The sequence below is a fragment of the Nicotiana tomentosiformis genome, chromosome 8 (genome assembly GCF_000390325.3).
Source record: "Nicotiana tomentosiformis chromosome 8, ASM39032v3, whole genome shotgun sequence".
Taxonomy (NCBI): domain Eukaryota; kingdom Viridiplantae; phylum Streptophyta; class Magnoliopsida; order Solanales; family Solanaceae; genus Nicotiana; species Nicotiana tomentosiformis.
Window position 1 is genome coordinate 3,333,004 of NC_090819.1, and position 21,950 is coordinate 3,354,953.

General features: G+C 36.6%; 1 protein-coding gene across 3 annotated transcripts; it reads left to right on the forward strand.

Moving 5' to 3' along the window:
- Window positions 1–16,137: 16,137 nt before the first annotated feature.
- On the forward strand, window positions 16,138–20,981 carry LOC104111142 (glycolate oxidase). Of its 3 annotated transcripts, none has more exons than XM_009620760.4 (12): window positions 16,138–16,275; window positions 17,090–17,262; window positions 17,822–17,946; window positions 18,379–18,425; window positions 18,676–18,753; window positions 18,840–18,964; window positions 19,056–19,122; window positions 19,213–19,275; window positions 19,367–19,436; window positions 19,533–19,633; window positions 19,768–19,872; window positions 20,554–20,981. In XM_009620760.4, the coding sequence occupies exons 2-12, from the start codon at window positions 17,123–17,125 to the stop codon at window positions 20,746–20,748; spliced, it is 1,116 nt and encodes a 371-aa protein (XP_009619055.1). In that variant the 5' UTR covers window positions 16,138–16,275; window positions 17,090–17,122; the 3' UTR covers window positions 20,749–20,981. The 3 variants fall into 3 exon arrangements, with proteins under 3 accessions (XP_009619055.1, XP_070038062.1, XP_070038061.1); XM_070181961.1 differs by lacking the exon at window positions 16,138–16,275 and adding an exon at window positions 16,371–16,550 and having other exon boundaries at window positions 17,090–17,266; XM_070181960.1 differs by lacking the exon at window positions 16,138–16,275 and adding an exon at window positions 16,415–16,550.
- Window positions 20,982–21,950: the final 969 nt, after the last annotated feature.

Genomic DNA, 21,950 nt, shown 5'->3' on the forward strand with positions numbered 1-21,950 from the left:
TCCGTTAACCATACGGGACCCACGCGAGGCCCCCGGAACTTTAACCAAATATATCAACATGTCCCAAAATACATTACAAACTTAGTCGAGCCTTCAAATCGCATCAAACGACACTAAAACCACGAATCTCACTCCAATTCAAGCTTAATAACTTTAAAACTTCAAATTTCAACATTCGATGCTGAAACCTATCAAACCACGTCCGATTGACCTCAAATTTTGCACACAGGTCATATTTAACATTACGGACCTACTCCAATTTCCGAAATTGGAATCTAGCCCCGATATCAAAAAGTCCACTTCCCGTCAAACTTCTCAAAAACCTTCAAATTTCTACATCCGGACGCGCTTCCAATACCAGAATCACCATACGAAGCTATTTCCAGACTCGAAATCCCAAACGGACATCGATAATATTGGAATGCACTTCTACCCAAATTTATGAAATTCTTCCAAAATGCTAACTTCCACAATAGGCGCCGAAACGCTCCCGGGTCATCCAAAACCCGTTCCTAATACCCGAAGTGAAGCTATCCATGACCTCAAACCACCGAACGACGCGCTAGGGTTCAAAACGACCAGTTGGATCGTTACAAAGGACAAACATTCTAAATATTAGACTATATTTACCGCAATATGTTTTCTTGCACGAACAACTGTATGTTGCACTTTCAAGAGGGATATAAAGATTGATAACAAGAGTTATGGTTAAGGCAGAGCAACCAACGTATTAGGAGGAAACATACACAAAAAATATTGTCCACAAAGAAGTGTTCGTTAAGATACCATCACATTAAATACTTTTAAAATATAATATATAATTATCTAACTAACATGACAAAATTGATCATTTATGTAAGTTTTGATGATGTTCTTTTATTTTAAATTCCTGTATTATGCTAATGTAATAATAATTTTCGGCATTTAGATGATTGTTATAATAATATACATAAAATTTCTCTCATTAATTAAATTTTAATGTTCCTTCATATAAATAAATGTTTAAATCATCACGTACCATTATTAACGCGCAACACACGTTTATAGATATTAGTAAATTAAAGTGGGGAGATTAAGGTTCAGATCTTAATAGAGAAAAAAAAAATATTAAATGATTAATTGTTTCTCATGTATTTAAGTTCCGAGGGACAAAGCTACGTGATACATGTTATGTGGAAGTCTTAATGACTTATTAGAGTAAAAATTTATAAAGTAATTATGTGAATAAAAAGTGAAAATGTTTTTACTTTACTGCAAACATTACAAATATGTGTTTTTAATTAATAACATGTTATAGTTTTCAGCCTTGTCACTTTTGGGTGAAGATAGGTCGGAATAGTCAAGGAGATGAACTAAAATGATTGTTCTTTTAGAAATTTAAATGAATGTTCATTATGAAAAACTTAAAAGAGGATTTAAAGTTTATGATTTTCCTAAAGTAATATGATTTAGGATTAAGTAAATATATAATTATAATTGAGTTTACAATCAAATATTTCTAGATGGGAGTGGCTCCGCTCCATTAGAATCTGCTCCAGTAAATGTCAATATAGGTTTGGATAACAAACACGTGTCCTTGCTAATTTTTAAAGAATGCGGTTTACTTTTATTAATTCTCTACTATTATTATTATTATGGTTAAGTCTCTATGGATAATATTGATAAAAATAAAACAATATGTGTGAATGACCCATCAACATCATGTTCTTCCCCAAAAAGCAAAAAACACTCCATTGATCCCTTTTATTCTCTTCTAATTATTTTTATCAATATTTTTATCTTAATAAAACATGAATATTTTCTATTTTTTGACAATGAAATTGTTTTTGTTGGGCTAAAAAGATATAAAGATACTCTTAACATGGTGTGATATTGTTCACTTTGGACCAAACCCGCATGATTTTTCCCAAAAGGCATTACACCATTAAAAGATCCCTACATCTTATATGTAGGCTCCCAATCTATTCAGCTATCAATGTGGGACTTTGTTCGTACACCCAACAATCTCCCCCTCGAACTAAGTTTCACATGGCTCACTACCACAATTCATGGTTCTCCCCCTCGAACTAAGTTTCACATGGCTCATTACCACGATTCATGGGTCTCCCCCTCGAACTAAGTTCCATGTGACCATTGCCACGCCCACGATCCACATGCCAATTTCCAAGATTCACTGTATGCCACTCACATTGTTAAAGTATTTATGGCAACCGAAACCCGCAACTAGCTTCTTTTTGTGTGCGTATCTCAAAACCGAGTCTTGCACCATCACTCTGCCATCGCTATACTCGTCCCGCTGAATTTGGGCTCTGATACTAGTTGTTGGGCTAAAACGGTCAAATGATAACTTTAATATAGTGTGATATTGTCCGTTTTGGACCAAGTCCGCACGGTTTTTCCCAAAAAGCCTCACACCATTAAGAGATCCCTACACCTTATATGTAGGCTCCTAATCTTTTCAACTATCAATGTAGGACTTTGTTCGACAAGAGTGGGTTGCTCTAGTGGTGAGTACCCTCCACTTCCAACCAAGAGGTTGTGAGTTCGAATCACCCCAAGAGTAAGGTGGGGAGTTCTTGGAGGAAGAGAGTCGAGGGTCTATTGGAAACAGGTTCTCTACCCCAGGGTAGGGGTAAGGTCTGCGTACACACTACCCTCTCCAGACCCCACTAGTGGAATTATACGGGGTTGTTATTGTTGTTGTTGTTTGAATATAGGACTTTGTTCGCACACCCAACAGTTTTATGACACAGAAATTACTTGAGATATCTCATATACGTTAATAACAAAGACATGATTAACACTTCCTACTTTGTAGTATATATATAAAGATACATATTGAACATTAGTATGAAAACTCAAAAATAAGTAATAACAATTTTTACTTGCTAAATAAATAAATAAATGATTAACACTTCGTACTTTTATATTAATATATATAAAGATACATATTGAACATTAGTATGAAAACTCAAAAATAAGTAATAACAATATTTACTTGCTAAATAAATAAATATACTCACCCGATCAAAGGGAAAAAAAGTAACTTAAAAGATACATAGTAGCTAGTGGGTATCATTTGCAGAGATCTTAGATTTACTCTATTTAAGAAATTAATCTTACCATTACAGGAATTCTAAACATAATAATAGAGAATTAATAAAAATAAATAAATCTCATCCTTTAAAAATTAACAAGGGCACGTGTTGGTTATTGTAACGGCCTGACTTGTCGTTTTAAGAATTTACGCTCCGTTCAGTGACTTAAGGTTTCGAGCAGTCTCGCAATATGTATTATGACCCGTGTGTGTGGTCGAGTTTGATTTACGGATGATTCGGAAAGATTTGGGACACTTAGTCCCTAAGACGGAAGCTTAAGTCTTAGGATTTTGACCGTAGACAGAACTGTGTGAATACGACTCTGGAATAGAGTTCCGTCAGTTCCGTTAGCTCCGTTGGATGATTTTGGACTTAGGAGCGTGTCCGGACTGTGAATCTGAGGTCTGTAGCCAATTTAGGCTTGAAATGGCGAAAGTCAAATTTTTGGAGAATTGGACCGAAAGTGGACTTTTTGATATCGGGGTCGGAATGCGATTTCGAGAGTTGAAACAGCTCCGTTATGTTATTTGGGACTTGCCTGCAAAATTTGATGTCATTCCGGGTTGATTTGATAGGTTTCGGCACGAATTTTTGAAGTTCATAAGTTTGATTTGTGGTGCGATTTATATTTTCGGCGTAATTTGATGTAATTTGAAACCTCGAGCGAGTCTGTGATATGTTATGGGACTGAGTGGTATGATTGGACAGGGTCCTGAGGGGCTCGGGTGTGTTTCGGGGTGGTTTCGGACCAAATTGGAGCTGTTTGGACTACTGTTGCTGAAGTCTGGTCTCCTTCTTCGCGAACGCGAAGGGAGTCCCGCGTTCGCGAAGAGGAGTTTGAGGGGATGATGATTTGCCCTTCGCGAACGCGACGCTGTGAACGCGAACGTGAAGAAGGAACAGGGCAAGCCTTCGCGAACGCGGCCCAGGAAACGCGAAGGCGAAGAAGAAAGGAAGTTAGGGGCCTGGGGTCGTTTGGCCTTCGCGAACGCGAACACGAAGGAGCTGGCCAGCTGGCCATCACGAACGCGACGAGGAAGTCGCGAACGCGAAGAGGAAATGATGATGCAGGAACAGTTGGCCTTCGCGAACGCGACGCTTGTCACGCGAACGCAAAGAAGGATTTGAGGCAGTTGGATTTTGGCCTTCGCGAATGCAAAGCAATGGTCGCGAACACGAAGAAGGTGTATCTGGGCAGAATAAATAGCCCCAAAAATGGGGGTTTGAGTTCATAACTCAAAATCAAATTGGGAGCTCGGTAGAAGGCGATTTTTGGATAGATTCTTACGTGGGTGTTTGGGGTAAGTGATTCTTATCCAGTTTTGATTAATTTTCATGAGTATGTCTTTGAATACATCATTTAATTCAGATTTAATGGAGGAAAAATCAAGATTTTTGTAAAATCTTTCAAAACCAAAAATTTAAGATTTAGAGGTCGATTTGTTATTGGAATTCGACAAAATTAGTATGGTTGAACTCATATCGGAATGGATGTTCAGATTTCATGAAAATTATGTCGGGTTCCGAGAGGAGGGTCCCGCGTTGATTTTTTTGACTTTTTGGAATAAATTTTTAAGTCGACGTATTATTATCCAGAATTATTTTCGATGAATTTTAATGAAGTTACACAATTAATTTGGATAGATTTGAGCTGTTCGGAGGTCAATTCAAGCAAGAAAGCTATTTTGGAATATCGGCCTAACTTCAAAAAGGTAAGTGTCTTGCTTAACCTCAAGTGGGGGAATTACCCCTTAGGCATTGAGTCTTATGTGCAATTTGTGTAATTGAAAACTATGTACGTGAGGTGACGAGTACGTACTTGGTTTATATGTGTAAATTTTATTGAGTTAAAGTCTAGAGCATGTTGTGTAGTAAATCGGATAACTATTGTCATGTATTTAATCATCTACTTGTCGTGCCTAAATCCTTATTGTTGACTCTGTTGTTATATGACAATGTGATGCGGTTGTTATTTGATTATTATGAAATTTCGTGAATTTGCTGTTTGATAATTATTGGAACTTAATTTCATTTTGGATTTTTTCCTTTGCAAATAATTAATTAAATGAGCTTAAGAAGAGGTGTTTATATAATTATTGAAAATTTGATCTTTTATGAAGACTTTGTTTTATGTTGAGTTATCCGGAAGAGCTATGTGAAAGACATTTATTTGAAGGGCTTGATTTAATTGGGTATAATTGTGTTTATTAGTTGTTTAGTGGTATTAATGGTATTCTTATTGTCTGTTGTGCATATCACTGGTTGTTTTATCCTGCCTTATTATTATTTGTTTCCTATTATTTTGTATATCATATTGCACAGGTTATTAGACTAGTGAGTGTCTTGACTGTACCTCGTCTCTACTCCATTGAGGTTAGTCTTGATACTTACTGGGCACCGTTGTGGTGTGCTCACTCTACAATTCTGCACATTTTGTGCAGAGCTGGGTATTGAAGATAACGGACTTGAGTAGAATTAAAGCAGGATCGTAAAGATTCAAGGTAGAGCTGCTTGGTCATCGCAGTCCCTTGGAGTCTTTTCATTTCATTGTACTGTTAATTTGTAATCAAACAATATTGTATATTCGGTCCTCGTGATCATTTCATTTATTCAGTTAGAGTTCGTGACTCAGTACTACCAGTCTTGGGAGGTTGTATATTGTAATTATTTTCGCTGTTAGTTTTGATTATTTATTTAATTAAAAAAAATGGCTTCAAAAATGCAATGGAAATCGGCTTACCTAGTCTTAGAGACTAGGTGTCATCACGACTCATGTGGTGGGATTTTGGGTCGTGAAAAGTTGGTATCAGAGCTCTAGGTTCAGAGGTTCTACGAGTCACGAACGAGTCTAGTAGAGTCTTGCGGACCGGTACGGAGACGTCTGTACTTATCTTCGAGAGGCTACAGAACTGTTAGAAAATTTCCATTTCTTTCATTCCTGTTGTGCAGAATTTGTTGAATTTGAAATTTGAACCTTTGTATCTCCATTCTCTCACAGATGATAAGGACACGTGCTACTGGGTTAGCTGAGCAGGCATCCGCACATACTGCTTTGGCTGCAAGAGGCCGGGGCCGAGGTAGAGGCCGAGGTAGAGGTCGAGGAAGGGCACGTGCTGCGACTAGAGCACCTGTCAGAACAACAGTTGAGGAACCACTAGTAGCTCCAGTTGGGGGACAGGTACCAGAAGCACTTGTTGGTACCCCAGGACTTCAGGAGACTTTAGCATAGTTCCTGAGTATGTTTGGTATATTAACTCAGGCGGGATTGATCTCTGTTGCACCAAATATTTCGCAGATTGGGAGAGTAGCTCAGACTCCTATCACAACTCCAGAGCAGCAGGTTCATGTTGGTCAGATTTCGGGTGTAGTACCGGTACAACCTGTTATTTTGGTTCGGCCTGAGGTCAAGCCCGAGGCATCAGAAGAAGAACAAAAGAGACTTGAAAGGTTTAAGAAATATGATCCACCAACTTTCAATGGCACAGCTACAGAGGATGCCCAAGAATTTCTAGAAAATTGTCACCGTATTCTCCACACAATGGGTATTGTGGAGGTGAGCGGAGTTGCCTTTACTACATTTCAACTTTCAGGCGCAGCGTATCGGTGGTGGAAAATCTATGAAGAAGGTAGACCAGCCGATATCACACCACCAACTTGGGCTCAATTTTCGGAAATGTTCTTGAAAGAGTTTGTTCCCCAGACTCTCAGAGATGCGTGGCGCACAGAGTTTGAACAGTTACGTCAGGGCACTATGACAGTGTCAGAATATGCTATCAGGTTCAGTGAGTTAGCCCGTCATGCACCTATCTTAGTTTCTACAATCAGAGAACGGGTCCGCAGATTCATTGAGGGGCTCGATTATGATATTAAAATATGCATGGCTCGAGAATTACAAACTGATGCTTCATTTCAGCAAGTAGTGGAGATTGCAAGGAAGATTGAGGGTGTTTTAGGCGAGGAAAGGGAGTCTAAGGAGGCCAAAAGGTCTCGAAGATCTGGAGGGTTCAGTGGATTTTACTCTTCAGCTAGAACCCATTATAGCGGAGGCTCGAGCAGTCGGTCAGCTCAGTCCGCACATCAGATTACTCGGGGTGTTCCAGTTTATAGTGCACCACCGACACGAGATTCTTACAGTGGTTATTCCAATTATCCGGCACAGACTCAGTACGAGCAGCCGCGACCTCAGAGGGGTTTTTATGAGTGTGGTAATACTAGGCATTTCATGAGAGATTATCCCAGACTTGGGAGGGGTGGATTTCATCAGAACACTCCAGCTACAAGATTTATTCCAGTTGATACTCCACATGCACAGTTAGCTAGAGGTGGAGGATAGGCGGGTAGTGGGCGCCTAAGAGGTAGAGGCCCGACCCATTGATTTAATCACTATGATTTGGCTGAGGCCAATACACCAGATGGTGTCGTTGCAGGTACGATCCTGATTTTTATTATAAAAGGATATTTTTCTTAATTTGATTCGGTTCTGAATAATGAGGTGAGTCCTCCTATTATGCTCCACTTATGGTGAGCTTCGTAAATTTGTGACCCACTTATATGTTTATCCCTGTTGGGAGATTTAAACATGTGAGTCTATGTCTGTTATTTTATTTCTGTACACCATTAAGGGCTATAAGTCCTAAAAAAAAAATTATTATTCATTATAGTGTGTTTAATGTGTTTCAGAATAATTGATTCCAATTTTTATGAATTATACGCCCTACCGGTATGAGGGTTCATTATATGTTATGAAAAATTATTTATGAAATGTATTGAAAAGAAGAAATAAAGGAAATTGAAAATTTCAGTTTGCACAATGTGCAACATAATTGTGATTCGGATTTGAGGATGAGATCCTCGCATTTTTACATGATGTGAAATATTTAAACCGGGCTACAAGCCGTGATGAAAGTTATATAAGGACGAGGTCCTTGTGGTGAAATGTTTATGAGTTTAAAATTATCCCTTGTGAAATTTAATTTGTGCAATAATATTAATAGGGAGTCATGCTGGTTAGGCTTATTTGATAATGCTTGCATATTTTCCGTTCATATTCAGCCATTTTCGTGCTGTAAATATTGAGTTTTAGCCCATGAGGTGAGTGCCCAAGTGGCGTTAAATGTGACTCATTAATCCAAGTAAGTAATCATGAGGTCTTCATGCCTCACGTTCTGTTGTCAGTATTGTGAAAATTCAAAATGATGTGATGGTTAATATGAGATTAATTGATGATGCTGGAATTAATTATGAACAGCTTTTAAGACCAGAGATGTGGTGATGAGCATACATATGATGTACTTTATGTCCTGATATCATTATGATAAGGCAATTCTGAGATTAATATTATTGATATATACCCTGCGGTATTTTGTTGGGTTGTGGATATGTTGTTAGGAGTTGTTTGGGTGTTACTCTGGCAGGTAGATAGGCCCAATTACAGGGGAGATTCTGCTGAAATTTCTAAAAAGATTTGGGAGTTAGTAAAATTTGGGGGATTGAGATTTGCAAAGGAAGAGATGAATTATGTTATGTGTTTGAGGGCGAATGATCCTAAGCGGGGAATAATGTAGCACCCCGGAGAAAGTTTTAAATTACTTCAACACTATTGAGAAAATTTATATGTGCATAGGCACGAGTTGCTATAGCCAGTTGAGACTAATACTGTGCGTTGTTGTGGGAAATCAGGCATTTTGGAAATGATTGGAGAGTTAGGGACTTTGCTTTAAAGCTTATAAGAATGGAGAAAAGAAATAATCTCAATTGAGATGGTGTTGTCGGACCCGTGTTAAATTGCGGGAATATAAAATCACTCACAATTATGTGTGCAAGAACATACTCAGTAATTTAAAATCCTCAGAAAGATTCTTAGCACGTTCGAGGACAAATGTTTGTTTAAGAGGTGGAGAATGTAACGACCCGACTTGTCGTTTTAAGAATTTACGTCCCGTTAAGTGACTTAAGATTTTGAACAACCTCACAATATGTATTATGACCCGCGTGTGTGGTCGAGTTTGATTTACGGATGATTCGGAGTGATTTGGGACACTTAGTCCCTAAGACGGAAGCTTAAGTCTTAGGATTTTGACCGTAGTCGGAACTGTGTGAAGACGACCCCGGAATGGAGTTCTGTCAGTTCCGTTAGCTCAGTTGGGTGACTTTGGACTTAGGAGCGAGTCCGGACTGTGAATCTGAGGTCTGTAGCCAATTTAGACTTGAAATGACGAAAGTCAAATTTTTGGAGAATTGGACCGGAAGTGGACTTTTTGATATCGGGATCGGAATGCTATTCCGAGAGTTGGAACAATAATGTTATATTATTTGGGACTTGCCTGCAAAATTTGACGTCATTCCGGGTAGATTTGATAGGTTTCGGCACGAGTTTTATAAGTTGGAAGTTTTTGAAGTTCATAAGTTCGATTTGTGGTGCGATTTGTATTTTCGGCGTAATTTGATGTGATTTGAAACCTCGAGCGAGTCCGTGATATGTTATGGGACTGGTTGGTACGATTGGACAGGGTCCCAAGGGGCTCGGGTGTGTTTCAGGGTGGTTTCGGACCAAATTGGAGCTGTTTGGACTACTGTTGCTGAAGTCTGGTCTCCTTCTTCGCGAACGCGAAGGGAGTCCCGCGTTCGCGAAGAGGAGTTTAAGGGGCTGATGATTTGTCCTTCGCGAACGCGACGCTGTGAACGCGAACGCGAAGAAGGAGCAGGGCAAGCCTTCGCGAACGCGGCCCAAGCAACGCGAATGCGAAGAAGAAAGGAAGTTAGGGGCCTGGGGTCGTTTGGCCTTCGCGAACGCGAAGGAGCTGGTCAGCTAGCCATCACGAACGCGACGAGAAAGTCGCGAACGCGAAGAGGAAATGATGATGCAGGAACAGTTGGCCTTCGCGAACGCGACGCTTGTCACGCGAACGCGAAGAAGGATTTGAGGCAGCTGGATTTTGGCCTTCGCGAACGCGAAGCAATGGTCGCGAATACGAAGAAGGTGTATCTGGGCAGAATTAATAGCCCCAAAAATGGGGGTTTGAGTTTATAACTCAAAATCAAATTGGGAGCTCGATAGAAGGCAATTTTTGGAGAGATTCTTGCGTGGGTATTTGGGGTAAGTAATTCTTATCCAGTTTTGATTAATTTCCATGATTAAGTCTTTGAATCCATCATTTAATTCGGATTTAATGGAGGAAAAATCAAGATTTTTGTAAAATCTTCCAAAACCGAAAATTTAAGATTTGGAGGTCGATTTGTTATTGGTATTCGACAAAATTGGTATGGTTGAACTCTTATCGGAATGGATGTTAGAATTTCATAAAAATTATGTCGGGTTTCGAGAGGCGGGTCCCGCGTTGATTTTTTTTGACTTTTTGGAATAAATTTTTAAGTCGACGTATTATTATCCAGAATAGTTTCCGATGAATTTTAATGAAGTTACATAATTAATTTGGATAGATTTGAGCTGTCCGGAGGTCAATTCAAGCAAGAAGGCTATTTTGAAATATCGGCCTAACTTCAAAAAGGTAAGTGTCTTGCTTAACCTCGAGTGGGGGAATTACCCTTTAGGCATTGAGTCTTATGTGCAATTTGTGTAATTAAAAATCATGTACGTGAGGTGACGAGTACGTACTTGGTTTATATGTGTAAATTTTATTGAGTTAAAGTCTAGAGCATGTTGTGTAGTAAATCGGATAACTATTGTCATGTATTTAATCATCTACTTGTCGTGCCTAAATCCTTATTGTTGACTCTGTTGTTATATGACAATGTGATGCGGTTGTTATTTGATTATTATGAAATTTCGTGAATTTGCTGTTTGATAATTATTGGAACTTAATTTCATTTTGGATTTTTTCCTTTGCAAATAATTAATTAAATGAGCTTAAGAAGAGGTGTTTATATAATTATTGAAAATTTGATCTTTTATGAAGACTTTATTTTATGTTGAGTAATTTCTATCTCTATTGATTATTTATGGGTGTTGTACACATTGTGTGGAGCATTTGGCTATTTGCTGTGAAATTTATTGACTTGGTTGTAGCTTTGAAATTTGGTTGTGGCCATTGGGCAAATTGTGATACGAATTGATTGTTGTTATGTTGTTGTGATAACTTCCCGTGTAAAATGTTGTATTGTGTGAGTTGTTATTTTGGGGAGATAAAGGTGGCATTTCACCGTTGATATTATATGGTTATAAAGGTGGCATTTCACTGTTGTATTTGTTGGCTATTGATATTGTCTGGGCGGAGCAATAAGGGTGGCTATAGGAGCGATAAGGGTGGCAATAGGAGCGATAAGGGTGGTTATTGATATTGTCTGGGCGGAGCGATAAGGGTGGCTATAGGAGCAATAAGGGTGAAAATAGGAGCGATAAGGGTGGCTATTGTCTTGTTGATATTGTCTTGTTGATAAGGGTGGTTATTGATATTGTCTGGGCGGAGCGATAAGGGTGGCTATAGGAGCAATAAGGGTGAAAATAGGAGCGATAAGGGTGGCTATTGATATTGTCTGGGTGGAGAGATAAGGGTGGCTATAGGAGCGATAAGGGTAGCAATAGGAGCGATAAGGGTGGCTATTGTCAGGGACGATATGTGATGATGTGGGGTTGTGGTGTTGACAATTTTCATGTGATGTTGTGATTTTCTTGTGTTTATTTTTATACCTTGTGCAACTTGTCTTGTTGTTAGTAAATTGATAATAATCTGATTTATGTTGAAATTGGGAGCTTGTGGCTATTGCCAGGCGGTTTATAAAAATGAAATATGGGCACGAGGTGCCGTGAATTGTGAGATAAAATGGGGATATTGGCACGTAAATTGTCCGTGCAGTTGTGATATGAAATGAGGGCACGAGGTGCCGGGCAAATATGATGATTTAATTATGGGCACGAGGTGCCGTGGAAATATGAAAATGGGCTGAGACCCGTATTTTGATGATTTTGAAATGAGGTGTCACATGGTGACTTTTTAATTGAAAGAATTATATTCAAAATATTTATTTGAAAGGATTTTTACTTAGAAAGTATTATATAAATGAATTGTATTTTGAAAGATATTTATTTGATAAAATTGTATTTGAAAAGATTTATTGAAAAAATTATATTTGAAAGAGAGAGTTATCCGGAAGAACTATGTGAAAGACATTTATTTGAAGGGCTTGATTTAATTGGGTGTAATTGTGTTTATTAGTTGTTGAGTGGTATTAATGGTATTCTTGTTGTCTGTTGTGCATATCACTGGTTGTTTTATCCTGCCTTATTATTATTTGTTTCCTATTATTTTGTATATCATATTGCACAGGTTATTAGACTAGTGAGTGTCTTGACTGTACCCCGTCTCTACTCCATTGAGGTTAGTCTTGATACTTACTGGGCACCGTTGTGGTGTGCTCACTCTACACTTCTGCACATTTTGTGCAGAGCCGGGTATTGAAGATAACGGACTTGAGTAGAGTTAAAGCGGGATCGTAAGGATTCAAGGTAGAGCTGCTTGGTCGTCGCAGTCCCTTGGAGTCTTTTCATTTCATTGTACTGTAAATTTGTAATCAAACAATATTGTATATTCGGTCCTCGTGATTATTCCATTTATTCAGTTAGAGTTTGTGACTCAGTACTATCAGTCTTGGGAGGTTGTATATTGTAATTATTTTCGCTGTTAGTTTTGATTATTTATTTAATTCAAAAAAAATGGCTTCAAAAATACAATGAAAATCGATTTACCTAGTCTCTAAGACTAGGTGTAATCACGACTCCTATGGTGAAATTTTGGATCGTGACAGTTATCCAAACATGTACTGACATCTACCGGAGCGAATTCTAATGGAGCGGGTTATAAATATTTTGTGATTTTTTAACAAAAGCCATTAAATTCATGTAAACTCGTACTTATTATACTAGTCGAGCCTCTGTACTTAACCATGATAGATATACATATAAAACACGTGTTGAATTCATTAATTATGTAAAGACCAAATAAAAATATCCTTTTTTTTCTTTCGAAACAACTATATATGAAAGGTGAAACAAACTTCATTACTCAGAATAAGTTACTACTCCCTAATACTTTAAAATTGGTTGATGTCATTGCTCCTATAAATGGCCAAGTTTTATTGTCCTAATAGATGGATATATTGTACTAGTTGTTTCGAAAGCTACGTACGAAGTACGAAAACAAACATTATATATGACGACTGACAAGGCATCTCAATTGAATATTTTTCAGGAGTGCACCATAAGATAGTATACCATAAAATTATATATTTTTTAAACAGAATATTTTCATCTCTCTCTCTATATATATATATATATAATTCAAAGACAAATTGTATTGGTAAGGGTGCCAATTTAAAAGAGATGAATTCTTTAAATAAAACACATGTTTGATGTCTCTACTCTCTCCCACTGAAGAGGCATGACATGTTTTTCTCAACTGCCTAACCAACTTGCGTACTGTGAGCTCAATTTAAGAGTGGCTAATGTAGCTTTTGGTTACATATCCAATCAAATCCGTTATTTTTGACACGAAATATAAATATATGTTTGAGAAATTATAAAATTTTAACAAATATTAAATTTAAAAATTTATAATATCAAAGATAGGTACGGTGCTAAAACTTTTAAGGGAAAATAGTCAAATATACCCTTCTACTATAGTATATTGTTTACATCTACCCTCTGTTATACTATCGGGACATATCTACCCTTACCGTTAGCCAAAGTTTTTAAAAATGTCCTCCACCTAACGGAAAACCACCAAATTAAAAAAAAAATACCTTTTTTTAAAAAACTCATTAATAACTCGTTAAACCCCTTTTATTTACTGCACTTCTTCCTTACATATTAGTCATTTCCTTCGTAGTCACTTGTTGAACTCAAAAATTGAAAGACATAAAAAATACCGACAACCATATATTCATTTATACATTGAGTCTCAATTCTTTTAATATCCTTATTGTATGTTTATTATATTCTACCTTTTCTAACATCCTTATTGTATGTTTATTATATTATATTCTTTTAATATCATCCATCTTATTAATTAGGTTTGCATTGTTGGAGGAAGAAATATTTCGGTAGCTGCCTTAAGACTTCAAAACTGCCAACCTAATAAGATGCTATAAACATTCAAGTCATGATGGAAAGAAAATCATGATGAATACTTAGTACAGTTTGACATGGTGGGAAAAAACAAAGAGAAGCTAGAAGAATTTTCTTTTTGGAAAAGATAGAATATAACATACGACAAGGATATTAAAAGAATTGAGACTCAATGTATAAATAAATATATGATTGTTGGTATTTTTATGTCTTTCACTTCTTGAGTTCAACAAGTGACTATGAAGAAGATGACTAATATGTAAGGAAAATGTGCAGTAAATAAAAGGGGTTTAACAAGTTATTAATGGGTTTTAAAAAAATATAATTTTTTAATTTGGTGGCTTTCTGTTAGGTGGAGGATATTTTTAAAAAGTTTGATTAACAGTAAGGATAAATATGTCCCGATAATATAACTGGATAGATGTCAACAACATATCAAAGTAGAGGTATATTTGACCATTTTCCCAATTTTTAAAGATGAATTCATCAAGCTCAAACCTGAAATATAAACATCATTAATTCTTGTTCACGTGATATATAGATGTGGCCAACTGTACTGAAGCGGCACCCATACCGAGGAGTTTGACAAATCACCTACTTAATTTATCTTGGGGTATCAAAATATAAAAATTAGATATACGAACATGTAAGGGGAGTCAACGTATAATAAATCTACATAAAACAAAAAAAGTTATCTACTAATACACTATAATTTTTCGACGAAGGACACCCCTTGATTGAATGTGGCTCTGTTACTGGTTAGGGGCAGAAGCGAATTTAAGATTTAAATATTATGAGTTTAATATTTAAGATTTTTATTATTAAACTCATTGTACTTTTAAAGTTATAGGATCATATCTGCTATTTGTTGTAATTTTATTTTATTTTTACATATAAATTTATGCTCTATATTGAAAGTTATGAATTCAATTAAACCATATAACATTGTATTGGATCCGCCCTTATTTAGGCGTTCATGCCAATTTGCTTGCAACTATACAATTTTTAGAGGTGCATTCCAAATTTGAATATTATAGGTTCGAGTTCGTAATTATATCACCCATTCAATTTACTAGATTATAAATCTATTATTTGTACTTATTTAGTCGTGAATTTTTTAACACATATATGTACAAGATTTAAACCAACGAGTTATTTGGTTCGGATGAATACGAAACTTATGCATTATTACCCCTTCTATACATGATGACGTAGTATTATGTAACTATGTCAATAAAGACTTAGACAAATAAAAGGAAATTAGTTAGGATGTTTTGTGTCTATCGAAATTTAAAAAATTTCATTTCACCTCATCGACGACTAAATCACATGCTTAATAACCTTTCAGCAGTCTTCTTTAACTAGAATAAGCGACTCTTAATCCTCACTTGTTAACACCAACTTTTTTCTTATCACTGAAGTACTAATACCCAATGTAATTATATCACTCGGTCTGAAAAGGGTAGTATAGGTACGTAAATCTTGCCCATATCTTAAGAAGGTAGAATAGTTATTTCCGATAGATCTTCGGCTCAAAGACAAATAAAAAACAATAGACACTAACAACAACAAAATAATAAGAAAGCGAAAAAAGCAAGGAAAGCGAAGGAGTAACGTAACAGTTAGTAATAAAAATCTATGAGTAAGCAAGTACAAGACTAATATTAATCCTACTAGTATGCAAATTACGTGGCATAGAATTTTATGACAAAAAGCCAAAGAGTATCACTATAAACTACAAATATTCAAAGTTCAAAGATGTCTTAATTAGATTAAAGATCTAACATTTTGGAAAATTATTGAAGAGATGATAAACTGTTGAAAACACAAAAAGAGGCAAGTGCTAGAGAGCCACTCATCTATTTTCTAATCGGATGTGGTTTAAAATGTGGTTTTAAATGCTCACATCCAAATACTCATCCTCAATTTGTGAACTCTTATCTTCTTTTATCGCCCACTCTCTTTGTCTTCTTCCTAATTCTTATTTAACTGGTTTCTTCCCATCAACTTTTTCAGTCTATTCTTGGTTTTTTCTCCATCTTTTATCAACTATTCCCTCAGCTAGTATCACTCTTCTCCATTGCTTTGGAGTCCAAGGTCTGCTTCTACTATCTTTCAAACTTTTTCTTTCCCCGACTCACGCATAACGGGAGCTTAGTACATCGGGCTGCTCTGTTACTAGCTTGTAGCTCTGAGTTATATATACTGCATGCATGTTTGAAACTTGTTGGTTCAGCGTAGGGCAATCTGGTGCACGAAGCATTTTACGTTTACGCAGGGTCTGGGAAGAGCCGCACCATAAGGGGTGTGATATAGGCCGCATGCCTGATGCAAGCATCACTGATTCCTCGGCTTGAACTCGTGACTTATAGGTTACATGGAGATAACTTTACCGTTATTCTGTTACTCCCCTCAGTGGGGCATGCATATTTAAAACTTGTTGGTCAGCAAAAGAATAAGAAATTCAATACAGATATTTAGAATTTAAACTTGACGAGTTCAATCTCTTAAAGTTCATATGATTGAATTTAATATTTGGTGAAATTTAGTAGCTTTTCACATGTAATATATTTATGTTGTGCTTCGAAAATATTGTTAGTTGAGCTAGTAAAGTAGGTTCCATACATCCACCTATGGTTCAGTACCTTGATCTTTTTGTTCAAGATAGATAGAAAGTACCTCACAAACCCAATTTCCTACTAGATATCATTTATCTTTATTCTTGTTTTCTCTTATTCAAGTGGTATGTTATTTTCTCTTATTCAATTTCCTACTAGATATCATTTAGAGTTTATGGAACAGTAAAGCCTATTAATGTGTTTGTTGAGTTGACACTTGAAAGACAGATTATATTTCTTGAAATAATTCATATCTGGGATCTGATTAATGTCATGTTCTGTTTTACCTCAAGATTATTGGAAGGGGAGCATAAAACAAGTATAAGATGGGGGAGATTACCAATGTCATGGAGTACGAAGAAATCGCCAAGCAAAAGTTACCAAAAATGGTGTTTGACTACTATGCATCTGGAGCAGAAGACCAATGGACTTTGGCTGAGAACAGAAATGCCTTTTCAAGAATTTTGTAAGCTGCTTTTAGCCATCTGTGACCTAAATTGGCTAAACAAGATATCATAACTAATTTCAGAACTTTGTCCACTATAATAGTAAAGTTAATAAGTTAGTAATTTTTTGTCACATTAAAGTCGGTGAACTTTACCCACCATCAGTGGCGGAGTCACATGTATTCAAGGGGTGTCGACACCCCTTCGTCGAAAAATTACACTGTGTAGCTAGATAAATTTTTTCTTATGTATATATACTACATATTGACACGGCTTGGCTTCTTCGTGGATATACTTCTTTATATTTTGACCCCCCTCAGTGAAAATCCTAGCTCCGCCACCATAATAATAAAATCACAAACTAACTGAATTTTATACTAGGTAAAGTTTAGTGACTTTACTGATATAATGGATAAAGTTCAATTACTTTAGCGTGACAAAATAGTTTTGCGATTTTACTTATATAGTGGATAACGTTCAACGTATTAACCCCAAGAGATCATTTAGGATGAGTTTTGGCTATCGTCCTTTTTCGACATATCTGTTTATTCACGAGCTATTCTTTCTCTGTTTATGCAGGTTTAGGCCCCGTATTCTTATTGATGTTAGCAAGATTGACTTAAGCACAACAGTGCTCGGCTTCAAGATTTCGATGCCTATCATGATTGCACCCACAGCCATGCAGAAAATGGCTCATCCTGAAGGTATACCTTGACTCCGACAAGTCTCTTTATATTGTATCTAATCCTTAAGTAATGTTGCGATTTGAGTTCTTTCGAGCAAAAGTTTGGAAGTTTTTCATGGTAACATACATAAGCTCAATGAATTTAGAATGTCTAGTGACTAAACTAATGTGCTATTTCATGTAAGACTGCAAATAGGAATCAGATATTTGATATGTATGTTATTGCATTTAGAATGCTGTATATTTTTGAATGGCTGTGCAGTCTATCGGCTTGAGAAAAATTGCGGATCATGTTTGGTTTAATCATTTTGTCTATGTTTATGAGCATGGATAATACCATTAGCATAATATTCAAAATCTTTTTTAAGGCTTTAATCTTACGTGATTCTAAATCTTGAAAAAAGAACTACTAAAGTTTTTATATCTGATGCTCTTGGTTGTTTATATGTAGGCGAGTATGCTACAGCAAGAGCAGCATCAGCAGCAGGAACAATTATGGTTAGTCTGTTGTGGTCTATCAAGTAGGATTTTATACTAACAACAATCGATTATGAAGTTGAATAGATTGGATTCATTAAAGTATTTGCTTCTATTAAAAAACTTCTGTTGTTACCATACCAGAGGAGGGAGAGTAATTAAGCATTAGAACAATAATTAACTTGTTCAGTGGAAGAAGAAAAAAAGAAAGTTACTCTAACTTGTCGTATTGTTAATTCACTTTGTTGATGATCACAAATTTGTGTCACAGACATTGTCATCTTGGGCAACTTCTAGTGTCGAGGAGGTTGCTTCAACAGGACCTGGCATCCGTTTTTTCCAGCTCTATGTAAGCATGAACTTGCAGTTATAAGTATATCATAGTTATAGACGCATTACCTCCCCAAATGTATATATAATGTGCCAAATATTCAGGTCTATAAGGACAGAAATGTTGTTGCTCAGCTAGTGAGAAGAGCTGAAAGGGCAGGTTTCAAGGCTATAGCTCTTACAGTTGATACGCCAAGGTTGGGACGCCGAGAAGCTGATATTAAGAACAGGTGCATATTCCGATTGTGTAATTGTAATACCTATCTTGTCAGCTAGAGGATCTAAACTGCATGAGCTAATACTCTGTCCACCGGTGTGCAGATTTACTTTGCCACCATTTTTGACTTTGAAAAACTTTGAAGGATTGGACCTTGGCAAGATGGACGAAGTGAGTGGAAAGTGGAGTTCATTTTAATCCATTGTTGTAAGCAATTTTCTAAGCTTTTCATCTGTCATCTTAACAAACTTCTGGTTGCAGGCTAATGACTCTGGATTAGCTTCATATGTCGCTGGTCAAATTGATCGCTCTTTGAGTTGGAAGGTACAGTAACATCCTTAACATCTAAACCTACATATACCATATTACTCTTTTGTAGTATCAGATATAAAAAATTCTCTCTGAATATGGACAGGATGTACAATGGCTCCAGACAATTACTTCATTGCCAATCCTAGTAAAGGGTGTACTTACTGCTGAGGATGGTAATATCATAACATTGTTAATAATTTATCATCTATTATTCAATTCAATACTCGTGCATTATTGGTGAAACACTTTTTTTAACCTTGGACCTGCAGCTAGGATTGCAGTTCAGGCTGGAGCAGCTGGTATTATTGTGTCGAACCATGGTGCTCGCCAACTCGACTATGTCCCCGCCACTATCATGGCTCTTGAAGAGGTATCCAAGTTGTCTCTAGCTTACTGTTTATTGTTTTGTTGTTTTGGTTTCTCTGTCTGTCCTCTGGAATTTGTATTGGTTTGAAAGCTTGTATACTCTTCTTTACACGCATCGGTTTTCATGTGAATATTTAGGTTGTGAAAGCTGCACAAGGCCGAATCCCCGTGTTCCTGGATGGAGGTGTCCGGCGTGGAACAGATGTCTTTAAAGCTTTGGCACTTGGTGCATCAGGGGTGTTTGTAAGTACAACATATAACTTAAAATTTTTATTGGTCATCAATCACTGCCACACATAGTTATCCCTTTAAACTTAAAAACTTCCATCTTTAGGACCATTCTAAAAGAGTGTGAAGCTCCTTATCTTTGGGATGATAATAAACTGTACCATTGTGGTGCAAGATTATGACATACCGTCAACAGTGACATACCCACGGGAATTTTATGTGACGCCCCATAAAGGAGAGCGGGCCAACGAGGGTGTGTCAAGCAGGACTGACTGGCTTCGATGCTGACAAGGTTCTGAAGAAAGGGTGCACATGTCACATTAGGCGAACCCAACATCGGAATAAGAGAGGAAAATGAAGAATTTTATAAGACACAACATAAGTTTGATGATGTCATAGCCCACAAGAAAAATCCGTGAGGTCTGTTGGGCCAAAGCAAACAATACGTGTCATGGGCTTGGGTTGTGACGCTTTAGTTAAGCATTTTCAGTAGATGTACACTTCTACTAGTGACAATCTTGCAAGAGGGCCATATATATTAGGCCATTGTTTTGGAGAAGGGGAGACAGGACACTAGTTCACATACTAGAATTGTTCCATTACTAGCATATATACTTTTGTTTACACTAAGATTGATGCCAATGACATAGTATTCCTACAGTTTCTTCTTATACTTCACATGTTTGTCCTCTTCAGATTGGGCGACCAGTTGTTTTCTCGTTGGCTGCTGAAGGAGAAGCTGGAATCAGAAAAGTATTGCAGATGATGCGCGATGAGTTTGAGCTAACTATGGCATTAAGTGGCTGCCGTTCACTGAAGGAAATCACTCGTAACCACATTGTGGCTGATTGGGATGCTCCACAAGCTGCTCTTCCCGCGCCAAGGTTATAAAAAATAAACCCTTGGGTGTCAAATTGTTTCGCATGTTTTCAATAGCTTACTTATCTTTCACTGGAACACTCATTTCTGTGTAATGAGTTTACATATATATTTTGATGATGTTAAGCTATTTATTCCCTGTAATGGTAAACTGATACTCCATATTTCTGATAACTGGCCTAAGATGCCTCCATTGTACATTATTTCTTTCATATATCATCATATAGCAGAACTTCTTTTGAAAATGCTCTGATCAGTACTGCCAGTAGCAATCTATCTTTTTTGTCATATAGTGGTAAAAGCCCATCGAGTCGTGGAATCAGCCATTGATGCTGCCTACATCGCACCTCTAAGGTACGGTCCTTTCCCGGACCCTGCATGAACACGGGATGCTTCGTGCACCGGATTGCCTTTTTAGTGTTAAAAGTCCCTCTAAATTTGCGTCGTACTTGGACCAAAAACAACTAATTCATTGCCACCCCGAAATGTGCCTAAATGTCTAACTCTCCTTTCCATTGTTGAGTCCCACATCGGTTGTGCGAAGAGAAATTGAACCTTACATGATTTTAGGAATTCTTATATCTCGAGTTAGTTTTTTTGGGTTGAGTTTACCAATTATAGTTTGCATCCTTTACTTGCGTAACTATTTTAAAACCATTTATTTGAGTTGTAAAATAAATGGCTATCGCTGTCATCCTGACCAACTTTATAACCAAAAGAGTTGTAAGTTAAACGGATTTTAAATTTTAACCAACTCTATGCCCCATAGGGTGTCAATAATTAAGAACAAAATTAAGTGGTCTTAATTTAGACTTTTTGTTTGGTTCAGCAAAGGAGTATGTATGCATGTATATCTTGCATAATTTCTTACTTCTGCAAGATATGTTTTTTTTTATTTTTTACCCGATCGACCGAAATTAATTACTGGCGGTAAGTAATATATACAAAATATATACATTGATTAAGTATAATATATATATATATATATATATATATATATATATATATATATATATATATATATATATATATATATATATATATAATATTTAATATTAAGTTTTAAACAAATAATTTTAAAGATACAATAAGTTAAGTGCTAATTTTAAAATTAAAACCATCAAACTTAAATCTTGAACCCGTCCCATCTTCTATCTATTGCCAAACCTATTCCATCCTTTTTCTTAATTGCCTTCAACTTACACCCACCTTCA

What these genes read in the sequence shown, in the direction of transcription:
- LOC104111142 (XM_070181961.1), top strand. Translation starts at nt 16,507, where the DNA reads ATGCAAGCATCACTGATTCCTCGGCTTGAACTCGTGACTTATAG. An exon ending in CTTGAACTCGTGACTTATAG is followed by an intron (nt 16,551 to 17,089) that starts GTTACATGGAGA and finishes TTTTACCTCAAG; the next exon opens with ATTATTGGAAGGGGAGCATA. An exon ending in TCCGTTTTTTCCAGCTCTAT is followed by an intron (nt 18,754 to 18,839) that starts GTAAGCATGAAC and finishes CCAAATATTCAG; the next exon opens with GTCTATAAGGACAGAAATGT.